At 42.1% G+C, this 19,775-nt stretch overlaps 1 protein-coding gene across 2 annotated transcripts in view; it reads left to right on the forward strand.

Moving 5' to 3' along the window:
- EIPR1 (EARP complex and GARP complex interacting protein 1) overlaps window positions 1-19,775 on the forward strand; it is a 91,467-nt gene that overhangs the window by 49,333 nt on the left and 22,359 nt on the right. For both annotated transcript variants that reach the window (XM_060234414.1, XM_060234425.1), the window contains one exon: window positions 15,421-15,520. In XM_060234414.1, coding sequence (XP_060090397.1) covers window positions 15,421-15,520 — 100 coding nt within the window. The remainder of the gene's footprint in view (window positions 1-15,420; window positions 15,521-19,775) is intronic.

The following is a 19,775-nucleotide window of genomic DNA, read 5'->3' on the forward strand; positions in this document are numbered from 1 at the left end:
CATAATCTAGAGCCAGTTTGGTGTAGTGGTTAAGTGTGCGGACTCTCATCTGGGAGATTCCCCACTCCTCCACTTGCACCTGCTAGCATGGCCTTGGGTCAACCATAGCTCTGGCAGAGGTTGTCCTTGAAAGGGCAGCTGCTGTGAGAGCCCTCTCCAGCCCCACCCACCTCACAGGGTGTCTGTTGTGGGGGAGGAAGGTAAAGGAGATTGTGAGCCGCTCTGAGACTCTTCGGAGTGGAGGGCGGGATATAAATCCAATATCTTTTTCATCTTCTTCTTCATCATCTATTTTGGAGAGATCTGTCTAAACCTACCAAAGAGAACTGTTGATGGGAAGGCATTTAAATGTATGTGTGTATTATATTTTCTGTGCCATATCTACTACTACTATCTTGAATAGCTCACTCACTGAATGGAATGTAACTTAGAAATCTTGTTTTGATGTTTGTTCTCCTAAGGAACGTTGTCTGTTTGAAGTTTTATTTTGTTGTAAGAAAGTAGATGCTTTCCAGAATTAATAATAATGTATAGCTGAGCCTTATAAAGTCCTTCACATTTCCCTTTATTTAATGAAGACTATCATTTGCTCAGAGTGTTCATTCAGGAGGTCTTAACAAAGGTGTGTTCTGTAGACCAGTTTCTTCCCTTAGTGTTTGTGCAGTAGTGAAAGCAAGGATGTGACGGACAGTCCTGTAAAACCAGGACTGACTAACAAAGTTTGAGTCCAGTAGCAGTCATAAGACCAACAAAGCTTTTTTCAAGGTATAAGCTTTTGTGAGCAAGCACACTTCTTCAGAAGTGTCCTTGCACATGAAAACATGTACTTTGAATAAATCATTGGTAGTCTTTAAAGGTGCTATTGGAATCAAACTTTGTTCTGCTGCTTCAGACCTACACAGCTACCCACCTGAATCTATCTTCGGGGTTGACTTTCTGCCTTGCTCAGTCTATTTATTCGTTGCTGGAATCCCCATCTTCTAGTATGTTATGTTTAATAAGGTGCATACTCCTTGGGATTAAGTTTAGTGTTAAATTATCATAAACCTGTATCAGAAGGCATCTTCAGAATTACTTCCCTTAAAAGTCCCACAGAACATTACCATTCTATTATTTTTTTGTAAGTGTCATAGCAAGCAGCAACCATAGTTGATCCACCAGTAGACCATTGTTTTTCTTCTGTCCTCCTTTGCTATAAAAGAGTGAAATGTCATGCTTTAAACAATTATGTACAAGATGGCATTGTCTGATACTGGAAACAATCATCTGCTCCTTTTCATCTTGGGTATTGGCAGTCATGGGGCCTTTGGATGCCTTGCTGTGTTTCATATCAAAAGACTATAGAATAGAAAGACACAAAATATAAAGGAATAAGGTTGATATTCTTTGCAGCACCAAATAAACTCTAAAACTATCATGATGAGTTTGAGGAGGAAACTGTAAGTTAATGATAAATGCAGCACTGTAGTAGATGAGATCAGGCAATATACAGTGTATTTATGGAATGTTGGATGTTAGGTACATTAAAATAAATGACTGATTTGAAGCTAAAATCACACTTTCAGATAATGCATTTTGGCTTAAAAAGCACATAGTAAGATTTAATATGGAAACAGTTGACTTTTACTGTGTGATTTTATGATTAATTATTTAGGTAGCTTCTGTCTTTCACATGGATTTTTTTGAGATTGGTAGGAAGTAATGATCTGGAGTCTCCTTAATCCTGCCCACAATTTGATCTCCTCCCTTGCATTGGCCTTGAATTGTTGTATCCAGCTCAGTTTCCTGTTTTTGATTGTAAAGTGATACAAGAGGGAAACTGTTAATGCTAATACCTTCTGTTTAGTATAAACTGAAGCCACTGACTGAACACACATGAAGTTGCCTTAGATTGAATCAGACCACTGTCTGTCAAGGCCAGTATTGTCTACTCTCAGGATCCCCAACCCCCGGTCCATGGACCAGTACCTGGCTGTGGCCTGTTAGCAACTGGGCCATGGAGCGAGGCAGAGGTGCCGCCCCGCCCCTTTTGGGACCCGGGCAGACAAAAGAGGCAGCAAAGCCTCGCTCTGAAGCACCACCTCTTTCATCCACCTGGGTCCCGGACAGGCGGAAGGGGCAGTGTGGCAGCGACCTTCCCCTACCCCTCATTTAAAGACCCTCACGGGGGAGCAGGGATGAGGCATGGGCAGGGGAGTAGCCTGGGTTGGCAAAAATTGCAGCACCTCCCCCCCCACACACACTGGTCCGTGGAAAAATTATCTCCTATGAAACTGGTCCCTCGTGCGAAAAAGTTTGGGGACCACTGTTTCCACATACTTACTTCCTGGTTCTTTTGCCTGGCAATTAGGGGATTGAACTTGGGACCTTCGGTATGCAAAGCAGAGATTTTTCCATTTCCCCCCTGCCCCAAGACTGCTGCTCTCTCTACCACTGAATACTGCATCCTAAACTACCAAACCAGACAAGTATAGTGTGCCTACTCATCATCAGCTACATGGTTCTGAATAATATCTATTTCAACATTTTGAAATTTCCCCCCTAAACATTTGATAAAACTGACAACAATGTAAAATCTAAACAAGCATATCAGATATGAAGTTTGCTTGATTCCTGGATAGAAATGAGCATGTCAAGCTAGAAGTCGCTAAAGATGGTCTCAGGAATTTTCTCATAACTTGTGAGGTTTTATTGTTCCTGTCTTCAGCTTAATAGAAAATACAGAATTCCAAGCCACTTCACACTTGGTGTTCTTATGATTAGCTTGTCATGCAGCATGCAGAAATTAAAGATCAAATATCCAGCTGGCCATCAGCTAATTTGTTTCCATGAGTAGTGGTCCTGTTAATGATAGATCGAATTGAGATAAATATGCTTAAGCACTGTGAGAAAGTGTGAAGATATGTGAAATGCATCAGACCACCACTTTCAAGCTTCTGCTGGCAAGCCTTTGTAGTACTTTTTTCAAGACCCACCTCCATACTGGCTTGATCCTTGAGATGTTGAAGCATATAGAATTCCAGGCCAAAAGGTAGCATGTGAATGGTACAGTAGATGGAGGAGAGAAGAATTGTGCAAACTGCTTTGGATCTCTAGGGGGAGAAAAGTGGGGTATAAGTGAAGTGAACTAAATAAATATTTGTAATGGTAATTAATATTTATGATTTATTTACTTACCATTTGTAATGGTAATTAATATTTATGATTTGTAGCTCAAGATTTCACCTTTAGGTAGATGATCCTTAATAGTGGAAGTGATGAAGGTTATGGATAGTCAGAACTTAAAAATAATAGAAGAAATAGTGACTTTAAGTGGCTTCCCCCATTGAGACCAGTTCTACACCAAGAAAATCTGAATTCTACAAACAATATAAACTCTGAAAATGTTCACTGTTTCTGCTACACATAGTGATGGGCAAAGAGTGATATAGGACTCCAATGGCCATTCTCTTTGCCCACCCTGATTTTTGTTTTCTTAGGTTCTTCTGAACATTTTTAATGTCTGTAATAAATACATGTATTTTTTTATTCAATTAGTTCATATTTAGTCTTAGCTTTTGGCCCTGCTTTTGCTTTCTGACTTACCTTCCAGGTTCTTGATTCTAGTGAACACTCTCCACAAAGGTCTCCATTTTGGATTCCATTTGAATTCTTTGAGTTCAAAGGAGGAACAGAATCCTCATTTCATAGTTTATTTTGCAGTATTCAGTCATTTCTGGTTTATCTTTACACTAGAGATGGGCAAGAACCAGGGGAAAGGGTGGTTCATTTGATTTCACAAACCAAATGAAAGTGAAACAACAAAAACCATGAATTCCTGAACAATTTGTGGTTCACAGATTCATGGTTCATTATGGCTGGGGTAGGGAGGGGGAGGTATTTATATGCCACCCCCTCCTTCGACAGGCCAAGAGCTCTCCATTGTATCCTATGGGCCATAGAGAGATTGGGCCACGGCTGCAGTTGGACCCTATTTAAACCCGTTTTCTAGTGTTTCACCACAACTGTGACCCAATCTCTCCATTCTATCAACAATCAGTCATTGTTTCAACCTTGCACCCCAGCAAAGAGCAGATCCTGTGGGGAGAGGTCTCCCTGCATGATCAGCTGTTCTTTAGGCTCTGCTGAGGTGCACAGTTGAAACTGGGCAGCGCAGCAGAGCCAGAAAAGCAGCCAACCCTGTGGGGAGACCTCTGCAAGGAACCTCCTATGGAGGTTTGGAAAATGCAGGGACAGTTGGTGAGAGGCATGGTTTGGAACCAAAGTACAAACCAGCCCGATTCGTGCCTGAATCATGGTTCATGGTTTGGTTTGTGCCCATCTCTACTTGACACTTTTGAAAGTGGAATGTGGATATGCAAAACGACTGTTAGAGTTAACAGAAATTATCCCTCTGCTTTGTTTTTGGGAAGCAGTGTGTCTTCTTGAAAAGTGCTGCTAGCTGAATGTAGCCTTGTACAAGATCAGCAGTGGCAAATTTTCATTGCAAATGTTTTGAAACGGTGTTCAAATGTAACACTAAATTATAACATTTGTATGGATTAATACACTATTCTTCGGTCAATTTAATATAAGTCTAGAATCAGAGTTTTGCTTGGTAAGTAAAGGTCTGCTCCAGCTGCCAATTTATCATTTTTCCAACCATTTTTCAAAGAGTCCCTGGGCACTATCCCATGCAACTGTGCTTTGCTAACTTGAATTAGGGACTTACCCGCTGTTAGTTGAGTTGGGACATAATCTAGAGAAATGACTAACATTAATTAAACTTTAGAATCCACTTGCAACCATGGCTTTCAAGCTAGTCTTTTGGCAAAAAATAAATAAATAGTGGAATACTTGTTCAGATATGGTACTGAATTCCATAAACAAACCACAGTTCAATGCTGTATCTAACTGGGGTGTGTGTGAGTCTTTCAGCTTCCAATTAGGCATGCTAGTTAGCCACTGTAATTTAAATACATATTGCCAAAGTGGCTAAAGAGTATACAAATAGCTAGAACCCAGAGAAGCATAGATAGAGATGGACTCATTATTGCTGCCTTTTAAAACTTACAAGCTCTCTCATGGCTTACACAGTATTGTAGAAGTAGCTTCTGATAAGCGTTCAGGTTTTGCAGATGTTTCACTTATTTCCATCACTAATGAATTCTCCCTCTCTCACTTCACCCGTACATGTCCTGCGCTCCTGTTCTTTGTAGCTTTACACTGTGATTGGAGTTGTCTGGTTGTTTTGTCTTTACGTTCTCTGGCTGCTTCTAAACAGCATTCCTTCTCTGAATTCTTTTGCCAGTTTCTCTTTGTGCCAAGTTTAAAGGTCTGTCTTGCCTTCAGAACTTGGCATAAGATGACTGCTTCGGACTAATTTAACTCCGCATTTCCCTTTGACTCTTTCCTCTCCCTCTTCATCGTGTTCTGTACTGAGCCTTTTGCTTTCTTTCATGGCAGTACATCACACAGACCCTTCCTTCCTGCTTTTCTTCTGAGTTTTTTTTTATCCCCCCTTGACCCTATTTTACAGTAAAATGTCTCTGATTTCTTACCTTGGTGATCTAAAACCTCTCAAGATCCAAAACAGAGCAGTTGCCTCTTACATTTCTGCAAAGATTTGCAGAATAATCAAAGAATCTTTTTAGCTAACTGGCTTGCTTCCGACACTTAATACCATAATCAAATAGATATCCATTTGATCTTGGTGGAGAGAGGGCAAGGAGAGCTTCCAGCAAAATCCATACCCTAATGCCCTGTGCTTGTACCTTGATTCAGTACATTGTCAAGAGGAATAGAAGGAGTCCATGGTGTGTTATATATTTCCCCTTGTGCTTATAGATTTTTCTCCAGAATGTAAAAACTCATGGACAGTACTGGGGCCTATCTACATTTTCAGAAAAAGTGTACGATTGAACTCTCTTGGGGTCTATAGTATTTAAGACTGAAGATCAAAGATAACAGAAATGAACACTCTTGTGTTCTCTGAAGTAGGATTCCAGTTTTGTCTCTCCTGTGCCTAATTTTCTATACACAAGGTGTTTCTCTGTGCCCAATTCTGCTAAGTGAGCTCACTGTGCTGCTGGTTCTTTTCAGGTTTTAAGTGAGAGCAAGACCAGCCATGTTCACATCTGGTTAAATTCACAAATCAAAGTGGTTTATTAAGCACAACAACACCCTACACATGCAACAGCAAGTAATCACGTAAAAGTCTACAAAGCACATTTTATTGCCTCCCACCTTCCCCCCCATCTTCGGGAATAAAGGATATCAGCTACTAAAGCTATAAGGTGGCTGGCCAGTCACTGCAGAGGTAAGAGCATTTCTGGCCTTCTCAAGGACGCTAAAGGCAGAGGGAGGCCAGATAACAAGGGGGAACCTGGTCCCCACAATCATACTTACCTGTTATCATGCAATGATTGAGCATGAGAATATAAAAAGTTGAATTTCTTGAGAATGGATTTTTCACTGGGCTTCTTCATCCCTGGATTGCCCTGAACTCCCATTAGCTGGGTGGTCCACATTTAATTAAGGAGAAATGTCTCTATTGGTTTCAATTTGCAGGTGTAAAACTAAGTTTCACAATCTCCCTGCAGCTTGCTCTTCCATGTGGAACTTGCATTCACATGTACATGAGGAGCAAAACATTAAGCAAGATTCGTGTTAAGTCTTAAGCATTCCTTTCCTTCTTCCTCCAGACTACCTTTGCATGTTTCTTTGAGCAGCAATTACTTTTCTAACTATTATTCCCTGTACGGGAGCTCCTCCCCCACGACCAGCTCTCTAGACATCCTTGCAAGACACCCTTGTGAGCATAAAATAGTATTCTGATCCCCTCCGAGGAAAGGCACATGTAATAACTGGACCATGAACCTCAGCAGTAAGATGATACTGACAGTTATTTGGCATTAAAAGATTCTGGTTCTTCTGTTTCCAGAACGTGTCCTTTATCCATCTGTATATTAATTTTCACAGTAGTATTCATCCTAGAGCCACATTTGCATTTACCATCATCCAGAGAAGTTACGTGACTACTGTTTGCCCATTGCAGCCCCTCACAAACACGTGCAATAATATGAGATATAGCTATTCATATAAAATATATAACTAAAAGGTAAAGGTAGTCCCCTGTGCAAGCACCAGTCATTTTAGACTCTGGGGTGACGTTGCTTTCACAACGTTTTCATGGCAGATTTTTTATGGGGTGGTTTGCCATTGCCTTCCCCAGTCATCTACATTCCCCCCCCCCCACCTGCAGCAAGCTGAGTACTCATTTTACCGACCTCGGAAGGATGGAAGGCTGAGTCAATCTGAGCTGGCTACCTGAAACCCAGCTTTCGCTGGGATTGAACTCAGGTCGTGAGCAGAGGGCTCCGACTGCAGTACTGCAGCTTTACCACTCTGCACCACGGGGCTATATCAAAATATATAACTACACACGTTTAAATTATCAGAAGATGTCTGAGCTTCTAGGGTTGTGCATCTTCCCACCATTGTTGACCCTCAGCCAGGCCTTGTGTATCTGGAGTGAGAGGAAGAGCTTCCCTCTCTGCCTCCTTTCTCTCTCCTCAGCATGAGGCACAGTAGCTCAGGAAAGAGAGAGTGTGCCAAGGCTCCCAGAGAAGCTGACTGTGGAGGAAGAGGAGTAAAACCAGCACCACCCTACTGTGGCCAGCTTGCTCTTTTCCTGGGTGGCCAGCATGAGGGTGGTTTGATTTGTCTTTTTGCTGCAGTAAGAGTTCTGGGATGAGATCATGAAGGGTGCAGAGAAGTGGGAGTTGGAGGGCATATGCCTTTACTTGCATCCTTAGAGTGAGGCCCACTGCTCAAGGTGGCTTGCAGCTTACCCATCTTCAATCACTCCAGCATTTCAAGGTGGGGAGGACTGTCCCGACAAGGCAGCGGCTTAAGTGCTTGAGAAGGCACTTCTCCACTTTGTTTCCCTCGCCCACCAGTCTTTGGATTACCATCACACAAACTGCACTTTAACCTGTCTCATTTACTGTTTGGGGCACCAGTAACAGGCTCTCTGTACATGTGATTGCAGAGGCCCTGATCTCTCACTCCCCTTAATCCATGTGTGCATGAATGAACAGCTAGGCACTTTGAACACAGTCTGCTTATTTAAATAAAAAAGGACCCGTCCTTACTACAGCACAGCTTTACAATTTAGAGCACTTTACATAGAGGAAGGGAAAAGGAAAGGTCCCCTGTGCAAGCACCAGTCGTTTCTGACTCTGGGGTGACGTTGCTTTCACGACGTTTTCATAGCAGACTTTCTATAGGGTGGTTTGCCATTGCCTTCCCCAGTCATCTACACTTTCCCCCCAGCAAGCTGGGTACTCATTTTACCGACCTCGGAAGGATGGAAGGCTGAGTCAACCTTGAGCCGGCTACCTGAAAACCCAGTTTCCACTGGGGATCGAACTCAGATCGTGAGCAGACTTTAGGACTGCAGTACTGCAGCTTTAACACTCTGCGCCACAGTATAAAAATATAAAATAATATAAAAGAAAAAGAAAATATAAAAGAAAATTGTTTTAAGATGATGTATAGGTGGTATATAACTCCTAAAAAATTGGCAAAGATCAATAAAAAGATGCTAGACAGATGTTGGAAATGTAGAAGACATGAAGGCTCTTTTTACCATATGTGGTGGACTTGTGAAAGAGCGAAAAAGTATTGGCAGATGATTCAACAAGAAATTTCAAAGATCTTGGGATATGAATTCAAGAAAGTAGCAGAGACTTTTTTTATTGGGATTACAAATGGAAAAATTTCCAAAAGAAGATAGAACTTTGATCTGGTTCTTGCTTTCAGCGGCTAGTAAATTGTATGCACAGTTATGGAAGCAAGAAAAAATACCAGAAAAATGGAATTGTATTGTAAAAGTTATAACATGGATTGAGATGGACAAACTAACAAGAATCTTAAGAGACTATGATTTGGAAGTGTATGAAAAGGAGTGGAAAAAGTTTAGATGTTATGTAGAAGAAGAATGGAATATAAAAGGATATTGGACAATTTTTTGCTAATGATAATACTAGAAAAAAGTAGAATATGAATATAGGTTCTTATGGTTTAAGGGTACCTTTAAATGTTAGTATTTTAAGTATATGACTTCGGCGGGAGTCAAGTAATGGGGGAGGGGGGACTAGAAAATAGCATATGGGATAGATAAAAAGAAGGTATTAATGGATATGGTTACCATATGTTATCAATAAAATTGTGTTTACCAAACACTCTGCACCACAGGGCACATAGAGGAAAGAGTTATGTAAATTTGAAAGAATCACATAGCCATGTTAAAAAATTATTATAATAGAGAAATAACAAAGAACTGTTGCAGATCTAGGAAAAGAAAGTAAAAAACTTTTAACACACCCGTCTTTAGATCTTACCTCAGTATTTTCTGCAGGAGGGTGGGTACGAACCACTGGCTCTCAGGGGAAAAGGACTGACAACTCTCTATTCTTTCCCTTGCTTCGACCTCAGCATGAGCAGACAGCTTGAACACCACTAATCAAGTGTTCAGATCTTTTAACCCTTCCTACTCCAGCCACATGAAAGTCCTTTAACCCATTTCATGTTTGAGAGCTGAATACCCATGTGGGACCCTGATTAGCATGGAGCTAATGTCTTTCTGGCTTCATTGCATAGTTCATCCTGACTCTTCCTGATACTTGGGCAGACAGTTAGATCCTTAAAGGAATGTCATGCCCACTTTGTTGGCAATTTGAGCATTTATGGCTTTGAGTGTGTGCTTGTGGAAAGCAAGATTGTAAAAAATGACACCATGTAAATAGTACTTGAACTTTTTCAATAAAAATGGGAATTTAACTTTTTGTTAGCTAGTCATCAAAAGGTTGATTGTTTTGCCAACTCGATGCAAGACTTTATTATTTTTTAATGAGTGTCCTATCAATGAACCATGTGAATATATAGAATTTTCATAAAAACAGATTAAAAGATTGCACTCAAATAGGGAGGAGTATATTTTTTAGCTTGAAAACAAAGCTCTGAAATGCTTAGCATTTAGCTGATGTGTATATTATAGGCATTGGTCTCTATCATTAGTCTACTGTAATTTGCAAGCCTGACCAATTGTACTATAAGTGAAATATTTTATATGTTAAAAAAAGAACAGTAACCTTCATTTTCACCATAAATCTTGAAAAATTACTACAGTTGCATCTATAAAAGAATGAACTATAAGATCCAATAAAATAAATTACCAGTAAAGTAAAATGTCCAAGGACACACTGAATATTCCTGGATCTTTTAATACTTATCTCTAATTAGCCACTTCTGTTAGTTTTGTAGGAGCCCCGTGGCACAGAGTGGTAAAGCTGCAGTACTGCAGTCCAAGTTCTCTGCTCACAACCGGAGTTCAATCCTGGCGAAAGCTGGGCTCAGGTAACCAGTTCAAGGGTGACTCAGCCTCCGAGGTTCGTAAAATGAGTATCCAGCTTGCTGGGGGGAAAGTATAGATGACTGGGGAAGGCAATGGCAAACCACCGCGTAAAAAGTCTGCCATGAAAATGTGATGGGACGTCACTAAAATTAGTTTTGTAACCCCTTTTTCTTCTAGCCCAGAGGAGGGTTTTTTGAAATGTAACGTTTTCCTGCATGTAGGCGGTTCAGGGTATTGGTCGCCTGATGTTGACCCGGAGACGAAAGCATCTTTCGGCAGCACCCTGAATGACCAAGCAGCCTTATTTAGGGACAGCACTGCTTGCTCCACATGGAGAGGGGCCTAGAAAAGGTGGCCTAAACAAAGCTCGTCTCCCCCACCCCAGTTGGCTAGCCGCGGTCAACGGGCATCCTTACTTGCGGTCAAAAAATAACAACAAAGAAAAGGCATGCACCTGCCTCACAAAGTGTGCAAAGACTTAAGCTTGCGTGTTGGAACATCAGAACCATGCTTGACGCAGTAGGCAGTGGTCGCCCTGAACGACGCTCTGCTCTAGTTGGCCACGAACTTCTCAGGTTGAATATTGACATAGCAGCTCTCAGTGAGGTCCGTTTCCCTGAGGAAGGTAGTCTTCAAGAACATGGTGCTGGCTATACCCTCTACTGGTCAGGTAAGTCAAAGGCTGAGAGCCGCCTTTCTGGCGTTGGCTTCATGGTCAGGAACTCCATTGCCTCCAAACTCAAAAACCTGCCAACAGGTCACTCAGATCGCATCATGTCCATGTGCCTCCCACTTCAAAACAAGCAGCATGCAACACTCTTCAGTGTGTATGCCCCCAACTCTTCAAGCAGATCCTGCAGAAAAGAACAAGTTCTATGCTGATCTACGCAACCTCGTACGGAAGACCCCTACAGAGGACAAGGTGATCATCCTTGGCGACTTCAATGCCAGAGTAGGTAAAGACTCGGAAGCCTGGAAAGGAGTACTTGGCAAACACGGCATTGGCAACTGCAATGATAACGGGCGCCTCCTGCTAGAATTCTGCACGGAGCACCAGCTCACCATCACCAACACTATCTTTCAGCAGAAGAACAGCCTGAAGACAACCTGGATGCACCCACGGTCCAAGCACTGGCACCTTATCGACTACATTCTGGTGCGCCAGAGAGACCTTCGAGTTGTCTTACACACCCAAGTAATGCCCAGTGCGGAATGTCATACGGATCATCGTCTTGTACGCTGCAATCTCTGTCTTCACTTTAAACCCACACCCAGGAGAGGAGGTATCCCTCGAAGGAAGCTTCAGGTTGGCAGCCTTCAGTCAGCTGAAGTTAAAGCTGCCTTCCAGGCAAAACTCCAGTCAAGAATTGAGGACCCCAGTTGCCCCACAGACCCTTCTCCAGAAGCACTCTGGGAACACCTAAAAACTACCATCCTGTTGACCTCTGAAGAAGTCCTCAGGTTCTCCACAAGGAAAAACAAGGACTGGTTTGACGAGAACAATCAAGAGATCCAAGAATTACTAGCGAAAAAGAGATCTGCCTACCAAGCACATCTTGCTCAGCCCTCCTGTCCCGGGAAAAAAGCAATCTTTCGCGCTGCATGTAGCAAGCTTCGAGACATTCAGAACGAGTGGTGGACCAAGCTTGCAGAGAGAACCCAGCTGTGTGCAGACACTGGTGATTTAAGAGGGTTCTACGAAGCCCTGAAGGCAGTATATGGCCCATCATATCAGGCTCAGAGTCCCTTGCGTAGTGCAGACGGCCAAGTGCTCCCCACAGACAAGGCATCCATACTGAACCGGTGGTCGGAGTATTTTCAGGCTCTCTTCAGTGCCAACCGCGTAGTTGTTCAGCAAGATTCAGCAATCCACCTCACCCCACTTCAACCAGTGAAAACAGAGTTGGATGAGATCCCCACCCTAGAAGAGACTGTTAAAGCCATCAAGCAACTGAAAAGTGGCAAGGCAGCGGGAGTTGATGGAATCCCACCAGAGATCTGGAAGCATAGGGGCACAGTACTACATAGCACACTTCACAAAGTACTTGTCACCTGCTGGGAACAAGGCAAACTACCACAGGACTTTCGCGATGCAATCATCATCACTCTACACAAGAACAAAGGAGAAAAGTCAGACTGCTCCAACTACCGGGGGATAACTCTGCTCTCCATCGCAGGTAAAATCCTTGCCAGAATACTCCTGAACAGACTGGTGCCCACCATTGCAGAAGAACTCCTCCCAGAGAGTCAGTGCGGCTTCAGAGCTAACAGGAGCACCACCGACATGGTATTTGTTCTCAGGCAGCTCCAAGAGAAATGCAGGGAACAGAACAAGGGTCTATATGTGACTTTTGTCGACCTTACCAAAGCTTTCGATACTGTTAGCAGGAAAGGCCTGTGGCAAATCTTGGAACGTTTAGGATGTCCCCCGAGGTTCCTCAGCATGATCATCCAGCTACATGAAGACCAGCGAGGCCAAGTCAGACACTGCAACGACCTCTTGGAGCCCTTCCCAATAGGCACAGGTGTAAAGCAAGGCTGCGTTCTCGCGCCAACTCTCTTTACGATCTTCTTTAGCATGATGCTTCAAAGAGCCGCAGTAGATCTAGATGATGACGATGGTGTCTACATTCGCTATCGCACCGATGGCAGCCTGTTCAACCTGAGGCGACTAAAGGCCCACTCCAAGACAATGGAAAAACTCATCCGAGAGCTACTATTTGCTGATGATGCTGCACTCGTCTCCCACTCGGTATCAGCTCTGCAGCATATGACGTCCTGCTTTGCAGAGGCTGCCAAGCTATTCGGCCTAGAAGTTAGTCTGAAGAAGACAGAAGTTCTCCACCAGCCTGCACCCCAGGAAGATTATCACCCTCCCTGCATCACTGTGGGTGAATCAGTACTGAAGACAGTCCAGCAGTTCAGCTACCTGGGGTGCATCATCTCCTCAGATGCCAAGTTTGACAATGAGATCAGCAACAGGCTGGCAAAGGCAAACCGTGCATTTGGCCGACTGCACAAAAGAGTGTGGAGCAACAAGCACCTGAAAAAAGGCACAAAGATCAATGTTTACAAAGCGGTTGTGATGACAACCCTCATCTACGGCTCCGAATCGTGGGTTCTATACTGTCATCACCTGTGACTCCTTGAGCGCTTTCATCAGCGCTGCCTTCGCACCATCCTCAACATCCACTGGAGTGACTTTGTGACCAACACTGAAGTCCTCAAGAGGGCGGAGGTTACAAGCATCGAAGCACTGCAGTTGAAGACGCAGCTGCGCTGGGCAGGGCATATTTCTAGGATGGAAAACCACCGCCTTCCCAAGATTGCTCTGTATGGCGAACTTTCCACCGGCCATCGAAATAGAGGGGCACCAAAGAAGAGGTACAAGGACTCCTTGAAGAAATCCCTTGGCACCTGTTGCATCAACCATCACCAGTGGTCTGACCTAGCCTCAGATCGCAAAGCATGGAGGCACACCATCCACCAGGCTGTCTCTTCCTTTGAGAACGCACGCATAGCTGGTCTTGAGGACAAAAGGAGATTGAGGAAGAATCGCACTGCTACAGCACCAACCCCAAATCAGACTTTTCCCTGCAGCCACTGTGGCTGGATCTGCCTGTCCCGCATTGGTCTTGTCAGCCACCAGCAAGCCTGCAGCAGACGTGGACTACTGCACCCTTCTTAAATCTTCGTTCGCAAAGTCAAGCCGAGAGAGAGAAATGTTTTCCTATTAGAAACTTTAAGGACAGTACTACTATCCTCTTCTTCACACATCTTAAATGAAAGGCACGTAATCTAAAATCATGGAAATGAGCACTCAGGGAAACGACTTCAAAAATCATCTGTAATATTGTTACATCAAATAAGCAAACAAAGTCTGAGGAACTCCTCTTTATCTTGCTAATGCATACATAGACCTTGCATGGCACATCCTTGTGCACTTGTGATCAGTCATTGATTTCCACCATATCTCTCATCAACTTCACCATTGTGTGTTGAGTAGTATTCTGTAGTGTTTCTTGACTTGCAATAGGAACTTTTCATGGAACAGAGGGAACTATAGAAGAGTGGGTGGGAAGGAAGAGGCCGGGGTGTCCCATTCTGCAAGCAGAACTGTACTTGTAGCTTTTAGAATTCAGCCCTTGGTTTTTCTAATTTTATATGTACATTCCCAGATATACTGATGATTGCAGATTCCATCTGTGTCCAGTGTATCCTAAGCAATGCAGTTGACTTGGGCAATATATGTCAGACATTTATAAAATACAACATCTTTACTGTGTGTTTTAAAGTGATGAGAGTGCTTACCTTGCTTCTCAGAATGAAAGCTGATCACTTTCAAGGTTGTCTACCAAAAACCATCATTTCCTTTAATGCTTTTTTGTAGATAGAGAGCTGCTGTTTCACTTACTAAACAAGGTGCCCCCCCCACCCAAAACCAGGTTATACTATTGGAAATACAGTTCATTTTTTACATAGACTGGAAATGATATCCAGCAATACCAAGTTGTGTGTTGCCAGTGATGCAATAGTTTATTAACCAAGCCAGCGAGCCTTTATTCAACAATTGATTATGATTTATCATTAAGACAAATAATCTTGATAGTAAGAACTTATCTCAAGAGAACCAAATAAAGATGAATGGGAGAGACGTAGGAGTTAAAGGTTACACAGATAGAGTGGAGTAAATGAGGCCTCATTTTATCATTTCTGTATGGGATAATGAAGAGGGATTGATCCTTAACACTTGCCAACTTACACTATTCATGGAATAAGAATAACAAATTAGTCCATTTCAGTCTCTTCTTCTCAGTGACAGCGCTTTTACTATTGCGTTTTTAAAGTTTGGTTTTATTATGATATCCATCAGTAAGCCACTTGGAGAGATGAGGGTGTAATTTTTAAAAACAATGTTCTGAAGATTATGGTTATATGAAAGGCTCCCAATGAAAGTGACTTGCATATTGCATACATTTTGAAACTATCAAAAGTACATTTTTGCATTTGTGTGTTTGCAGTGTTTTATGGGAGCCAATGGGAGACGGCAAAAAGTTAGTTTCTCTGGCGGATAATCACTTACTTCTATGGGATTTACAAGAAAGTTCAAGCAAAGCTGTGGTAAGCTGTGGTAAGGTGGATATATAGCAATTTACAGTTGGTTTTACTGATAAGCTGCTAACAAGTTCAATGTTGTGAAAAGCACTGCGTTGCTCCATTCTCAAAGGGAAGCTACCAGGTATTTATAGAATAAGGGACATCTTTTTTTACATCCATAAATTGTTTCAGAACCTATACCTGCTCATATGAACAGTAGAACATTCATAATTTTGGAGTGAAACTTTTCTCCATCTTTCTTGGCTTATTCTACTTTCCCCCACACACTTTGGATAGTCAGTGAGCTTTTTTTGCTTCCTTCTATCTATTGCCAGTGTTACCTCAAATTGTCCAATCTCCTTCTTCCCCTTTCCCTTGCCAACTGTTGGCCAGCTCCTTTTCTAGAGTAACGTCTGTTTGCATGCTGTGATCAACATTCTTGTCTGATTGAAGTGTCAGGTTTTTACAGACATACTTAGCATTTCCTCCCATCCCTCTTGCCTCCCCTGGGTTGCTCTGCCTTGCCTGCCTTTAAGGTTCTTTGAATGTTAATTAGACTTTCACTGTCCTAGGCACTCTTTCTGCTCATAATCTCAAAGTTGCCATATTTCTCCTTAATTCCAATCTGTATCAAATATAAACATTTCCTTTGGGTTGTTCTCCAGTCTGTCACAAGTCATGCTGTTTAATTTTTTTTTAAAAAAGGATTTTCTACTGAACATTAAGTTCTGGGGCTTTCTTGCCTGCTTTTGCTAGATTCTGTTTTCAGGAAATCGTCATTGCCTTATGTCATTCATTTGCTGCACTATTCCTCTAAATTAACATTGTTCCCAATTAACCCTTCACTTTGCTGAAATATAGCAGTTATTTTTGTATGAATAAAGCTGTGTGAAATGTTCACTTTAAAAAAAAAACTCGCATCCAGGTTCTACACTGTGAAAAGGTGAATTCTCTGCTGTGCTTCAGTTATACAAATGAAAATGATTTGTGTACACTTGTTTGCCCTACATAATTCTGTTACTCATGGAGATAGGTGAAGAGCTATGATGACAGTAAAGGAAACACCCACTTGAAATTCTGTTGTATCCCACTTTCCTGTTCCACAGGCTTCTAATGTCTCTTGGTGTTATATGCTTGCAGACTGTCCATAGCTATGCAAGCTGGAAATTAGTTATTAAAGAGAGAAAAAAGAGAAATGAAATTCTCAGGATGCTTAGTTTAGTATCCAGTTCACAAATCTGTTATTGTATGGAATTTTTCAGAATTTTTCATTGTCATAGAAAGCAGGGGGGGGGGATGCCTGCTGGGCATTATACCCTATGGAGACTGATTCCCATAGGATAAATGGAGAATTGATCATGGGTATCTGGGGCTCTGAGGGGAGCCCCTGTTTTTTAAGGTAGAGACACCAATTTTTCAACATAGCATCCAGTGCCTTTCCTCAAAACACCCCCCATGTTTCAAAAAGATTGGACCAGGGGTCCAATTCTATGTGCCCCCAAAGAAGGTGTCCCTATCCTTCATTTAAAAGGAAGGAAGGCATTTAAAAGGCATGCAGTCCCTTTAAATATGATTGCCAGAACTCCCTTCAGAATTCAATCATGCTTGTCACACACTTGCTCCTGGCTCCACCCCCAAAGTCTCCTGGCTCCACCCCAAAATCCCCAGATATTTCTTGAGTTGGACCTGGAACCCTACTGGGAAGGACAAGCCCCTCAGAGGCTACAAAGCCCTAGAGTCCATCCTACAAAGCATCCATTTTCTCTGGGGGAATTGCTCTCTGTAGTCTGGAGTTGAGCTGCAATTTCAGGGGATCCCCAGGTCCCTTCTGGAGGCTGGTGCCCCTAGCTTCAGAACAGGCATTTTCTCCAGGGGAACTGATCTTGATTATCTTGAGATCTGTTGAGATCTTGGTCATCTGTTGAGAACATTGAAATAGATGACATATTAAGCAGTTCTGCCTCAAATAACATGACCCACCAAAAATCCTATAATTTTCTGGCTCCTCCTTTTTCATCTAAGGGTGACTCTGTTCTCATTTTATTGTGTACTTAAGATCATTAATAAGTTATGCCATTAAAGGTTACTGGAACTGGATCATTAATAAGTTCTCAAACGAAAAAATGTTAAAGCCAAGAGAGAATATGGTTTATTACATAAGCATGTAGTTATATGTGATGTCAGGCGCTGATGAAACATTAGATATGGTTCAGACTCCCATGAACTCATGATTTCTCCTGCCCCTCTCCTCATAGAGGAATATAGGCCCCAGACAAAGATTCCCTATGGTGCTATGTCACCCATTCTAACTGGTCTCATCCCCACCTCACCCCCAATTATAAAACCATTAATCACCTGCCAAAAGAGTTCTTTGTGTTCTTTGAAATCCTGGTAATGCCTAATTATGTCTTTGTGTTCATGAAGTGCAGCATTCAAAACATGGCACAATTAAACATTTTACCATTTATTGTTTTTCTCCTATGAAGGAAAGCTCAGAATTCTGACAAAAATAAAATCAAGCTATGCATACCTTTTGGTTAACTTAAAATGAAGAAATCGTTTTTTCTGTCCCATTTAAACTGATGCAGGGGAAAAACAGGTGATCTCACAAAAGCCCTTTTAGGGAGCCAAAGCTGGGGAAATGGATGACATATTAAGTGGTAGATGATAAACTATTATAAAAGAGATCAGTTGTGCATGCCTAGAAATACTTTGAAATTGAAGTACATCTCATTTTTGGAGGTTTTTTTTGATGTCTAAGCAAGTTTCTCTGAAGGCAAAATGCTCCAGGCTGCCATTGGGGCCTGTATCTCATTTCTATCCCAATCTCCAGCATAATTGTTTTAGTACTCACAGGTCTCTTCCACCAGCACCCTGCAGTGGTGGTGCACATGATCCATCCCCTGTTATTAGACAAAGTGATTATTGAATGCTAAAATGTTGTCCCTGGCATTTTCAGAGGAGCAGAGTGCCAACACATAGGCAAGAATATGTAGCACCAATAGTAAGGTCATTGCATTTCCTCCAGTGCAGTTGAGCAATTTTGTTTGAATCATACTACCTGATGCGCTTAGGAGACCAAGTTTAATTTGGGGCCCTTACTATCCACTGCTTATCAGAGTGTCAAGTTTGAAGCACCTCTAACAACTTATATAAGTAATAACATCAAAGATAAATATCAAAACAATTTCAAGTAACTGAAACATTGTCAAAATAAATAAAACAGTATTAAAACAAGAACCTGCAGGTAGTAGCAGGAAAAAAAATGAATAAGCCGTTAACAGAAAATAGCTAAAACAATGTTATCACTGAGGAGCACCAACCCCCCTCATTCATCTTTGGCTTAAAGAGATTTGTTTATCACATCGAGACCCACAAATGAAGTGAGGTTTTTATGAACTGTCTTTGGAAAGTATGGGACTTAGGACTTAATAGAAATGAAGGAACTTTAATTGTGTACTGCTTTGATTTATTGTATATGGCTTGGTATATCTGTGTGAAAGTGATTAAGTCGCCCAAGGGTGTTTTCCAGCTGCTGGAGCTGTTACCACCAGCTCCACCTAATGCTACTTTAGAAGAGATTTCTATTAAAGATCATATAATTCGTATAAATAGAATTGATTTAACTAAGAGAATGTTTGATGGTGCTCCTCAGTGATAACATTGTTTTGGCTACTTTATGCTTATTAATTTTGTAATTAATAGAAAATAGACAATATAAAATGCAGAATACCTGGACCAGCGACAAAAAGCATTGCACAGCTTCTCTGATTCTTTTCAGATGGGTAAGATTAGGAGCAGGTCCTGTCATGGATTCTCCTCCCTGTGTGAAGGGAAACTATAGAGAGCGTTGACATGTCCTGCAATCTCCCTTGGCCAACAAGAATTATCAAAACAGTTGCAGATGCACTCACTGACTTCTCATAGTGAGCTTGTCCCAGTCTTGTGCTAAGAATTTATATAACATCTGGTAGGCTCAGGGTCAGGAGTAGTGCGGATTAATTCCAAGCACAACTGAGAGTGTGCCCCCTAGGACTCAACACTTCACTACAATTTTAAACCAAAAATATTATTTCTGGTTTTACCCTTTATTACAAACATACTGCCCTGAGCAGATGGCTTAGGCTAGCCTGATCTTGTCAGATCTCAGAAGCAAAGCAGGGTCACCCCTGGTTAGTACTTGGACAGGAGACCACCAAGGAAGTCCAGGGCTGCTATGCAGAGGCAAGCAATGGCAAACGACTTCTGTTAGTCTGTTGCCTTGAAAACCCTACAGGGT

The sequence above is a fragment of the Heteronotia binoei genome, chromosome 1, assembly GCF_032191835.1.
Source record: "Heteronotia binoei isolate CCM8104 ecotype False Entrance Well chromosome 1, APGP_CSIRO_Hbin_v1, whole genome shotgun sequence".
In the NCBI taxonomy this organism is placed as follows: Eukaryota; Metazoa; Chordata; class Lepidosauria; order Squamata; family Gekkonidae; genus Heteronotia; species Heteronotia binoei.